Genomic DNA, 12837 nt, shown 5'->3' with positions numbered 1-12837 from the left:
TAGTTTTTTCTTCAAATTTTTTTCTAAATTATTTCTTGGACTAGAAATAACTGTTGTAGGTTTTTTTACTGACGGGAAAGTCGGAAAATCTATGGAAAAATTGAAACAAAAAAAAATAGTAACCAAAAATTGAGCTATGGTAGACAAAAACAGTTTAGAGTTGAACAAAGTTAACTGAATTTAGTTCTAAAATGATTTTAGATCTACCATCATATCTAGATTTTTCTTTAAGGGCATGTCCAAGGTGTAAAATGTAAACAAACCAAAAGGTAAACAAACCAAGCACTAAAATCGTACTTTTGTAATAGCCATTTCTCCCACAAAAATTAATATTTTTTCACATTCTTTACAAAAATGGAGAATTAGAGTTTCAAAGTGTCCAAAAATATCATTTTTGGCTATAAGCAATAAAAGGCAATGAGTAAAATAACTAATTAAGATTTCCTGTAAAATAGCATTTTTGACGTGTCCTGAAAAATAAACTGTTTGAGTATATCAACCGCACGGATGATGAAGAAATTCCATGTCAGCGATTGGACCTTCAACATGTGGAAAGGGAAATTTTTCCCTTTCCTCCTTGAAATTACAAGAGAAAGGGTAAAAACTTCTTCATCGTCCGTGCGGTTGATATAGTCAAACACTTTAATTTTTGCGACGCGTCAAAAATGCCATTTTACAGGTAATTTTAATTAGTTATTTTACTGAGTGCCTTTTATTGCTCATAGCCAAAAATGATTTTTTTGGACACTTTGAAACTCTAATTTTCCATTTTTGTAAAGAATGTGAAAAAATATTAATTTTTGTGGGAGAAATGGCTATTACAAAAGTGCGATTTTAGTGCTTGGTTTGTTTACCTTTTGGTTTGTTTACATTTTACACCTTGGACATGCCCTTAATATCGGAAAATGTGTGATAATCGCGGAAAACTCAGAAAAAGTCAAAATTATGTATTGAATTGAAACCTACAACAGTTCCGGGACAAAAAAATAATTTGGAAATGAATTTGAATAAAATTTGTCATTTCTGAAATAAAATCAATACATAATCCGCGATTTTCACACATTTTCCGATATTAAAGAAAAATCTAGATATGATGGTAGATCTAAAATCATTTTAGAACTAAATTCAGTTAACTTTGTTCAACACTAAACTGTTTTTGACTACCAAAGCTCAATTTTTGGTTTTAATTTTTTTTGTTTCGATTTATCCATAGATTTTCCGACTTTCCCGTCAGTAAAAAAACCAACAACAGTTATTTCTAGTCCAAGAAATAATTTATAAAAAAATTTGAAGAAAAAACTGAAAGAAGCAAACTTTATTCAACTCTAAGTTGATTCTGACTGCCAAAGCTCAATTTGTTACAATTTTCAAAGACCTTCATTTTTAAAAATTCAAAATAGTGGACATAATTTTTAAAATTCATTTGGATTTTTATCAATTTCAGTATCTAGGGATATTTTGGGTCGCTGAATTTAAATTTGTCTTTCAAAATAAAAAATTATGAATTCAAAATGAGGGACGTAATTTTCTTAATTCATCCCGATTTTTATCAAATTTTGTACTCTATTCTATATCCTTTGCATTAGCTGATAAAACGAATCATGACCCCAGAATGTGCCGCGTGGAGGCTGCAAAGGTTTTACATTACACTTTCTGTTCTTTGTTTTTTTTGTTTATAATATCTGTTTAAAATTTAAAAATTTTGTCCGACATATTGGATCCACCATTTTGAATTTTTTTGACGTCATATTTATATTCAGCGACCCCAAAAACCCTTGTATACTAAGTTTCATAAAAATGCATCTAACAGATTTTGCTGAACATTTTGGGCCAATCATATGATTATTATTTTTCCAAACAGCGAAGGGGTTTATAAGATTGTTTCAAATTTTTTAAATTCTTTTGGTCTAAGTTTGCCAACCTGCATTTTCTAAGAAAAAAGTTTTGTATATTCGCATAATTCAAGTTATTTGAATCAAATAAATATATAGATAAAAAAAATTATTTGAATGAGATAATTTTTTTTAGTGTGCTAATACTTTTACGTATGCAAATGGAAGAGCATTAATTTATTTATTATAAATTTGGTATAAGGACTACATAAATAATTATTTGACGCAATTAAAGAGATATTGGTCTAAATTAAAATAATTAATTATAAAAAATAATTGCATATTTGATATAAATAAGGGAAATTCCACGTTAATACGGACAGAGCTCTAACCAAAAATTGCTTTGATGGATTTAAACGTTCTAGGGCTTAAAAGATTTCTACATTCATGTACTTTAAGATGCCGATGGGCGTTTTTTGCAAATTTTCATTTCCGATGCCAATAGAGCTGTCAAAAGTCAAAAGGACCAAAAATCTCAAAATACTTTTATGAATTAAAAGCAAAAAACGGGGTAAATTATTTTGTAACTCATTCTTTAACAGTTTTTAGGGTCCCCGAACATAAATCTAAAGTTTTTTTTTTAAATTCAAAATGGCGGATCCAATATGGCGGACAAAATTCAAATTTGAACAGATTCGATTAAAACTTGTTACTCGGGGGTTTTTAGGGTCGCTGATTACAAATCTGAAGTCACTTTTTAAAAATTCAAAATAGCGGAAAAAATTTTCAAATTTGATCCGATTCCCTTAAAACGTGTTACTCGGAAGCTTATGGGGCCACAGATTACAAATATGAAATCAATTTTTAGAAATAAAAATGGCGGATCCAATATGGTGGACAAATTTTTAAATTTGATCAGATATAATTAAAACGTGTTACTCGGGGGTTTTTTAAGGTATCTGATTACGAATCTGAAATCACAATTTAAAAATTGTAAATAGTGGATCCCATATGACTGAAAAAATGTCCAATTTTGATACATTTCGCTTAAAGTTTGTAATAATAACAAATTGTTTACATTATAGAACAGTATGAAGCTAGAATTTCTTTAAAGTGACTTCAAATTCGTTATCAGATACGCTAAAAACCCCCGAGTAACACTTTTTAATTAAATCTGATCAAATTTAAAAATTTGTCCACCATATTGGATTAATCATTTTCAATTTCTACAAAGTAACTTTATATTCATAATCTGCGACCCCAAAAGCCCCCGAGTAACACGTTTTAAGGGAATAGGATCAAATTTGAAATTTTTTTTCGTTATATTGGATCCGCCATTTTAAATTTTTAAAAAGTGACTTTACACTACCGGTCAAAATTGAGAGACCATCCATTTTCAGTCGAATGAAAATCGTTTTAAAACATAAAATTTATTGAAACTAAAATTTTTTTCTGCTCATTTTTTTAAAGATGATAAAATTTTGAACAGAAGAAGATATTTCAGAAGTCGTTTGGCCAATAATTCATTTAGATATTTTTAAAAAATCGCCATTTTCAATGTTTTACAAAAATTTGAATAACTTCTAAAATAAAAACTTGAACCAAAAAAATATAAAAAATTTGAAACATTTTTATTTAAAGAAAAATAATTTTTAAAATTCAAACGTATTTTTTTTATTAAATTTTCTTGAAAAATCTACACCATATAATGTTTTATATATTTTCTAAAATAGTTTTTAGTACAGAAAGATTGTTCCAAATTTTTTGAATTTTTTTTGGTCCAAGTTTGACGGCCTGCATTTTCTAAGAAAAAAATTACACGTTAATGCCTATAAGTAATTCTTATAGTGTAGCAAATGACCTTTAAAACAAGCTTAACATCATTAAAAAGCGTTCATTATTTTAAAAGTTATTCAAATTTTTGTAAGACATTGAAAATGACGATTTTTTAAAAATATCTCAATAAAATATTGGCTAAATGACTTCTAAAAGATCTTGTTCTTTTCAAAATTTCATCATCTTTCAAAAAATAAAAAGCAAAATATTTTAGTTTCCATACATTTTATGTTTTAAAATGTTTTTCAATCACCTGAAAATGGATGGTCTCTCAATTTTGACCGGTAGTGTAGATTCGTAATCAGCGACCCTAAAAACCACCGAGTAACAAGTTTTAATCGAATCTGATAAAAATTGAATTTTGTCTGCCATATTGGATAAGACATTTTAGATTTAAAAAAAAAAATTTAGATTTATATTCGGGGACCTTAAAAAACGGTTAAAGAATGAGTTACAGAATAATTTACCTCGTTTTTTGCTTTTAATTCATAAAAGTATTTTGGAATTTTTGGACCATTTGACTTTTGACAGCTCTATTGGCATCGGAAATAAAAATTTGCAAAAAACGCCCATCGCCATCTTAAAGTACATGAATGTAGAAATCTTTTGAGCCCTAGAACGTTTAAATCTATCAAAGCAATTTTTGTTTAGAGCTCTGTCCGTGTTGACGTGCGGAATGTCCCATAAATATTTAGTTATTTTAAAAAAATTATTTTATTGATGCAAATAAATATTTATTTGAATTAAAATCCATGCATTACTGAATCAAGTAATTTTCCTAATTGATTTAAAGCAATATTTATTAGATCCAATTATTCTATTCATTTGACTTAAATAATTCGAATTTTCTACAAATAACTATTTATTTGATACTACAAATTAAAATTTTTATATCAATGGCAGTTCCATACGAAAAGTAAATGGTGGATCACCGATTTTTCTTAAAGTTTGTAATTTTGTAGTATTTGGGGTACTAAATAACTGTGCCAAACAGTTTTGCAAAAAAAAATTTTTTTGCAAGATATTTAGATTTGAAAAATCAGAAACTGAAAATAAATAAATAAATGTCAATTATTTATAATATTAAAAAAAAGTTAAGAAAAATTAAATTTTCAATAATTTGTTTAAACAATAATTTTTTATTGTTAAAAAAATATGCTAAGGACATCCTGGAGTTTCCTAAAAAAATTATTTTCTCAAAATTGAAACCTTTCTTAATAAGTGGTTAAATTTTTAAAGAAGTGCTTTTTGATGTTTTTGAGAAAAAAATTTTTGAAGTTTGCGCTACGAGTTTTTGTGCGTTGCGCTAACTAAGTAGCGCCTATATCAGTGTATTTTAAAAGATGATATGACCTTTACTGCTCGCCTCTAATACATTTATTAATTATATACGTATATATTATTATTATAAACAGTTTAACTATATATTTTAAACTTTTTTATTAAAATTATTTTCCTTTTTTATTGTAAAAAATCTTTTCCTCCACACTTTATCCAGGCTTATATTTCTAATTTTTTATTTTTATGGTCTTCAGTGGAACAAAAGTCAAACGTTATTGTATCAAATTTATTTTCTACTAACTGAAAAAATGCTTTAAGGAAAAGATTTTTTACATTAACCCATTGATGCCTACAGGTAAAGGAATGCAGATAATATAAAAGTAACTATTGAAATCCTGGCATGGGATCTAATGATAATTTTTGTCGTTGAATGTTAAAAAAATATTTTTTTAACAATTTTTTTTATAAACAAATGAAGAAAAATCGATTTTTATAAGAAACTTATAGCGCTATTTGATTCTACGCTAAAAACCACTACGAAAACATATATTACATAATTTTTTAAAAAAGACCTATTGGTGTAAAAATGTTATAAACAATTAGCCTGCATTCATATTGTATGAGGTATAAGGATCGTTTTTGAAGTTAAAGATTTTTTTAAACAAAATTAGCTTGATCAAGAGAGTTTTTGACGTTAAAAATTTTTTTAACAAAATTTTTACCTCAAAAACTATTTATGTAAGTAGAAATAAATAAGAAAATGTCTTCCGAGCGAGCGTTAGCGAGCGAGGAGTATGACGCTAGTAGTATATTAAAATGTGACACAAGATTTAGCATTTTCTACAAATAAATTTCTTTCAATGTACAAGTCACAATGATTTTACATAAAAGGAATCAATTTTGTGACCGTAAAATTATACTTTTTGTTTGAACAAAGGGAAGTTGGTTCGGCACTAAGAGAAGCACTTCCTTATCAAACTTGATGTTTCGAACTAACCATGTCGTCGGGTTTGTTGCAGACTTGCCGAGATTTGGAAAGCCCTTGAACAACCTTACTGTGTCTGTCGGTCGTGAAGCCATCTTTGAGTGTATAGTCGAAAACTTGGGACCTTACAAGGTATGCAAATTTGAAAATCTATATCATATTTCCTGCATACAAATTCTTTATACAATAATAACCAATTTGTTTCCTATAAAATACAGTAGCAAAAAACAAAAATTATTTTAAAAATAAAAATTCTTATAATTTCATACAACATTTGAAACAATAGGGCTAATTAAAGATACAATGTAAATCAAAATATTATAAAATAACATTTTCTCGAATGCATCAATATTTCAAGAAGTTCGCATTTAAATATATCAAATTTTCCAGTGAAATATTCAGAAAGTATGATGTGATAAGTGGGATAAAATTATTAATTTGTAATCCTCAGCATTGAACGAAAGATTTCCATGACAAAATTAGCTGAAATGCTTTTAAGAATAGTGGATATTTTATTTCTAAAAAAATATACTTTTTGTTGAGTTTCTTGAAAATTGTATTGCATATTCTGACGAAGCCTATTAGGTATAAGAATATATAAAATCCCAGGAGGTGTGGGTTCAGCAGTTTGTTAAGCTGCTTTTGGCCTTTCTTTTTGCCACACTCGTTCTCTAATAAACGTCCGCCAGCTCCCGAGAAACCCATTTTCAACATCCACCGCCTTTTCTCATTTAGCCCCTTCTTCAAGACCCCAGAATCGAATTCTTACCACTGCTGAATATGCATTTACCTTGCGCCTGATTTTTTTTCTCTTTTACAAAATGATAGGGAAAAAGGGGGAAAAAAATCTATTTTCCATTATTTTAGAGCTTTTTATTTTAAGGAATGTAACCGCCTTCGTTTACGCGGAAATTGAAGTGCCGAGACTTGTGATTTACAAAGGTGATTAAACGATTTCTCCTCTAGCCATGTTCTGTGTTCTCAAAAAGCCCTTTAAATCCAATTGTCGTAAATGAAAAATAGAAAGAGCAAATTAAAGTTCGATGTGATCCGCTACAGAGACAAAGCAATAAGAGACAGTGAAAGGATGTAATATGCATGGATCATTAATTAAAAAGATTTAAAGAAATATATTTATAACTATTTCCATGCTATCGTGTAATTTAATTGGAATTAAAATAATAAAAAGTAGAAAGAACTTGTTATGACATAAAAAATATCTTTCATTACTGTCAGAAAAAATGTGTACTTTGTTTCGTAGAAAAGTTTTAATTGTTTTTCAAGCAGACAAGAAAATACGTACCGTAATTCATTGCGAGGTGAACATATGTATATTTTTACATACCCCCTTTAAAACTCTGGAGTGGAAAGTAGTCAAAGGATTTTTAGCTACTGTACCTATATAAAAGAAAAACACGGGATATAAATATCGCATTTCTTATTTTGAAATGATTAAAATATAAAGTCAGAATTTGATTTATAAAAGACACTAACAAAGACACTTTCTAAGATCCTAAGCAAAAATTTCTGTCAAATGCCAGTATTCACAACTGGCGCAGTATTGCGACAGTACTGGCATGCCAGCAGTTGGCTTGCCAGTACTGGTTCAGTACTGGCTTCATTAAAATTTATGTACTACGCCAGTACTGCCCTTAAAGACTGGTATGCCAGTACTATGCCAGTATTTATGGAAATTTTTGCGGTAAATTATAGAAATTTTCGCAATAATTCGTAAAGATATGTAAAGCAAAAATTATCATTAAAATTTTGAATTTCAGTCATTTATGGAAATTTTACGGTAATTTATGGACATTTATGCAGTAATCTATCAACATTTTGACGATAGTTTATAAAACTATGTAAAACACAAACGAGAACTAAAAAAATTAACATCGGTAATTTATGGAAATTTTCGCGGTAATTTATGGAAATTTATTAGATAATTTATGAAAATTTTGACGATAAATTTTTAACTAAAAAATTTAACGTTGGTAATTTATGGAAATTTATACGATAATTTATTAAAATATGTAAAACACAAATTAGACCTAAAATATTTAATGTCGGTAATTTATGGTAATTTATGGATATTTTAGAGGTAATTTATGGGAATTTATTAGGTAATTTACTTATTTGTTTTTTTTTAATTTAGTTCAATTAAATAATAATTTAACTTAATTACGCAGTTAAACGCTCTTTATTAATTGCAAGTGTAAAACGTGTCGAAAATTAAAATTTATTATCCTGTAGCTTCGATAGGGTAGTGGTTAGAGTGTTAGGCTAGAAGTCCGTAGGTCGTCGGTTCGACTCCCCACAGTGGCAAATTTTATTTCGTTATAGGTTTGCGTTTATTCTGCGTTGTAAACATTAATTTGATTAAAAGTTAAAAGTTGGGGATTATTACATGTTTGCAAATATAAATTAATTTTTTGTTTATTATATTAATATTGAATTTAAATAAATTTTCTACTAGATTGGAAAATAGACGGTCTGGTCTGATTCAGGCTAGCGCCGGAAGATTTTTCTACACGGGTACTAAACCAGTACTGCACCAGTTGTCAATTTTTGCATATCGACAGGCAACAACTATTCGACATAAACATAAATGGACAGAATTCACCGACCTGACGATAAGCAGCTTATCATTCCTATTAAATATTTAATTTTGGTGTATTTAAACTTGTTAGTATTAAAATAAAAATGAACTTTACCTTTTAGACTAAAAGTAAGATTAGTATAAAAATTTAATTAAAAAATAATAGAAATTTGATAATAAAGTAAGCAAGTAGAACTCTGAAAGTTCTATTTGTAATAGAATTAAATTGAGAACGTAGCTCGACAAATAAAAGTTTAAAATGTTTATTTGTAAATTTACATTTCGAACAATGAAGAATTTCTCTAGCTAGGACTTAAAATAAATTAGAACTAACAGACTATAACTAAGTAGAACTCGTAAGTCAGATGAATATGTTTACATGCACTTGATGTGTATAGTGTGTGTATATGAGGAGTTGCTTCAACTGCACATGAAATTCGTAATTTCATTATAGAACCGTCGTTACTTCCGTCGGAAGTACCAGCCGAAGTAACTTTACCTCCGGCGACGACGAGATTTTTTTATGACTTGAAACCTAATTGAAGTCAGCCCCTTGAACATTTGAAATATTCAAGGGGTGATATTCGGCTGGATGATGTTTAACGCAAGTGGCAATTTCTTTTCCAATACCGCAAAGAATCACAAAGACCGGTAATTATCTCTCATAATAATTTCGTTAAGCGTCAACACGTTTTTCAAAGTACCCTCCAATTTAGATAAAATACACCCTTGGAAAAAATTACTCAGAAAAGAATAATTCCTTTTATGAAGAAAAATATAACTTTAATATTGAAAACATTGATTTATTCAAATTACTTCATAATTTATATAAATAAGGCAGGTTCCTTTGTTATTCTCTTCAGGATAATTTATGTATATAAAACAAACCCAAGTGATGATTGCAGAACATTAATAAATGTATCTTGTGAAGAAGATAAATTAATACAAGGAATAAATACTATTTCACCTTTAGATTTTCCAGTAATTATTTCTACAGTAATAACGTATTTCAATAAAAATTTGACAGCAAGCGAGTCCAATTACAAAATCCTAAAACCAAATTAATATTTCTTAAAAGTATATATAAAAAATTATACATCATATCTTAAATGATATAATTTATAAGAAGGCATACCATTTGGTGTTAACCCATTAAGGACGGGATGTACAAAATTTGTACATAATGTTTAAGGACATATTTTTCAATATTAAAATGCGACAAGAAAAATTATTAAGTACTTAAGTAGACATATTTCTTATGTATCAAGAGTCCTTCTTTCGAATGGCGTGCTCAAAAAAACTAAAAAATGTTAAATAAAAAATTTATACAACATTGTTTAAGAAAAGACGCGATTTTATATTGGTTTTTTCAATTTGTTTATAGCTAAACCCCTCAACATACCTTCTTCTGTTGTAAATATCGCTTTAAAAATAGTAGGTCTACAAAATGGGACTATTTTGGGAATTAAATTTGTATAGGGCTGCCACAAAATGTCGACCAAAGTTATTTTTTAAACAATATTATAAACAAATGGGGGAAATTTTCAAAAATAGTTCATTTTGTTTCAAACTTGTTAGTCGGGATTTTTTGGGGTCGCTGATTACGAATATAACCTCAGTTCAAAAAAATGTTTAATGTTAAAGTAAGATTAAACCCCGGAGTAACAAGTTTCAAGCAAAAATTAACTGTTTTTGAAACGGAAGAGAAGAGATTGTAAGGGTGCGGACAGATCGACTGCGTGGTTTAGGTGTGGAGAAGTTGATCATAAAAACTGTAAATAAGACAAGATAGTACCAAAAGGCAGAAATGATTTTATATAAAGACATTTATTATTGTTTACTTACTTTTATTTATATTGCTATTTATTTCTCCTTTTACAGCTTTACTATTAAATTTTTTGTATTTTATTCGTTGACTTAATTTACTTTTATTTTCATGTATAGTGTTGTAAATTCCGCTCTTAACTATTGACGCAGGATATCCGCAGGATTTAGAGAAGGCCGTATTTGCAACAGAGATGGAGCGCAACCCTTGAAGGCAAAAGTCCTACGAAAGTACCGAGTGTGAACAAAAGAGCTCCAAAAAACGGGTTACGGATTTTTAGTGGGTCGGGGCTGGTAGTTGATCGCCAGCTATTGAAGTTAAAATGTTTTATTTGATTATTTATTATTAATATTTCCATTTATACTATCCCCACATAATCTTGGAATCCACGGTATCTGTAAAGAGATTTCACAAAAATCCCTATGCTCAAAAAATAAAAAAAGTTCAATTGAATGAATAAATGTAGAGACATGACGTTATGCGCGTCGTTAATTCGATTTATAACGTAATATTTAAGGGATATGATAGTGTGATGAGTGGGGAACCGAGGAATCCCGATAGATTACGAATTATCAGAAATAGATAATTAATCAGAGCTTTGCCGACCTGTCTCGCGACAACTTTGTATTTTAATTAACGACGACTTCCTGACATAATAAACTGTTTTATTCTTAAGTTGGTGTTTTATTTATTGTTTAAAATCAGAAAGAGGATATTTTAACACCTTTTACAGATTATAATTTTAATTTGAGAAAATTACGTAATTCTATCATTATTGTTAATAAAGTTCATCTATATAATTTACATTTGATCCTCTAAAGAGCGCCCAAAAAGAATACACCGTTCTTTTCTTAAGTCCAGGTGTATGACTTGTGGATCAATATCACTAGGGTATGAATTTTAAGCTGATAAAAACAAATATTTAAGTATGTCAAAAATGCAGAAACACATATAAGCTTATCACAATGACATGACACTTATTTTAATCGTCGCTATTTTTAAATAATATGCTGCGAGAAAAAGATTTGTCTATTTTTGGTGATTTAAAAGGATATCAATCTTTAATCAATTTTAACTGTTGTGTAAATAAACAGATGATTTTGCCTAAAAGCACTGATTTCCAGAAACTTTAAGCCAATGTATCTGAAACTACCAAATTTTATTTAAATTACTGCGATGATTCTCCGAAAACTTGTTTGACTTGGAAACTTATAAAGAAAACCGTTACGACAAATACTTCACAGATGTTACTAAAGGATTCCTATATAAAAAGAATTCAATCTTCCTTTGAGTAAAGAGATATCTTCTCCTCTTCACTTTTCATCCTTTAATTACTAATTAGCATTTAAAAAGGAAATGAATTTTAAAGTACATTACGAATGAAATGCGAAAACTTTTTTTGTTGAATTAAAAAAATGTAGCTTAATACGTAAATAACGTAGATATATATCGGGACGTCTGCGTGATAGCTACTCGAATCTCTCGAGTATTGAGAACCGAGTTTGCGGTTCAGGAAGGTTGTGATTACCCGTGCAAACAGGCCGCTATTAATTATTCGGCAAACGATGGTGCGTTGAATGGGCCAAGAGCGTTGCCTTGCCTACCTTTAGGGAGGAATTGTTAGCAAAAGGAAAGTACGAGGAGAAGGATGAAGAGAAGGAGTGGGGTTGGTTAGAGATTTCTCTTGAAGAGTAACGAGAGGCCATGCCACCTTGTAAAGCTGCTGAGGGTGGCGAAATGTGGTGTGGGAAAAGGAATTATCCACTAATTCGTCCACTGGTGAGTGCGGTCCCGGACTTCTTGAAATGGCTCAACATTCAGAGAACCCTAAACTGAATGCTCATGGAAAGCAAAGTAAGATGACTTCAGCTGACTCGATGGGTGAGAATTACTCTCATCCAACATCTAACAACTTGTCTCCTTGATATTAATAACCTGATAACGCTAATTGCTCAAACTTGGAGGAAATTGTATTTCGACGTTTCTAGCTGAGCTTTACCATCTTAATGACAGTTCTCAACACTAAGTGGTATTTAATCGTTACTATCATCCTGACATCTATTTACACACTGACGATTATATTTCCCGAAGTTAGTTTCTATACCTCTAATTTACTAATTTTTTTGTTTTTCTACATTAATAGAAATTTGGTATTTTCACTTCCTTATAAAATTCTTCAAACAACTAAAAAGTAAAAATTAATTTCAAATATTAGGAATAAATCCTCCATTCGCATCTTCTATTCAATTTTTATCAAAAACTGAATTTGGTATAGAAAAAAATTTTCTAATAAAGAACAGCTTGGAGAAATTTCTTTTCCAATATTAACACATTGCGGGTTGGAAGTATCGTAAAAAATCCTGGAATCTAGTGATTCGACATGAAAAAATACTCAAGGGTCAATTTAGTACTGTGATCAAATTACTTACTTTTATTTATTAAACCTAATAAAACACTAGAGTGGAAATATTTTTTCATCTAT

The 12837-nt window shown here is 29.1% G+C and overlaps 1 protein-coding gene across 1 annotated transcript in view; it reads left to right on the top strand.

Annotated features, from left to right (window-relative positions):
* LOC122503575 (lachesin-like) overlaps positions 1-12837 on the top strand; it is a 156638-nt gene that overhangs the window by 75366 nt on the left and 68435 nt on the right. The window contains exon 2 of the mRNA XM_043614171.1: positions 5969-6066. Coding sequence (XP_043470106.1) covers positions 5969-6066 — 98 coding nt within the window. The remainder of the gene's footprint in view (positions 1-5968; positions 6067-12837) is intronic.

The sequence above is a fragment of the Leptopilina heterotoma genome, unplaced genomic scaffold, assembly GCF_015476425.1.
Source record: "Leptopilina heterotoma isolate Lh14 unplaced genomic scaffold, ASM1547642v1 Lhet_11, whole genome shotgun sequence".
Taxonomy (NCBI): Eukaryota; Metazoa; Arthropoda; class Insecta; order Hymenoptera; family Figitidae; genus Leptopilina; species Leptopilina heterotoma.
Note: the sequence above shows the minus strand (reverse complement) of the source record. Positions and strands in the feature narration are given on the sequence as shown.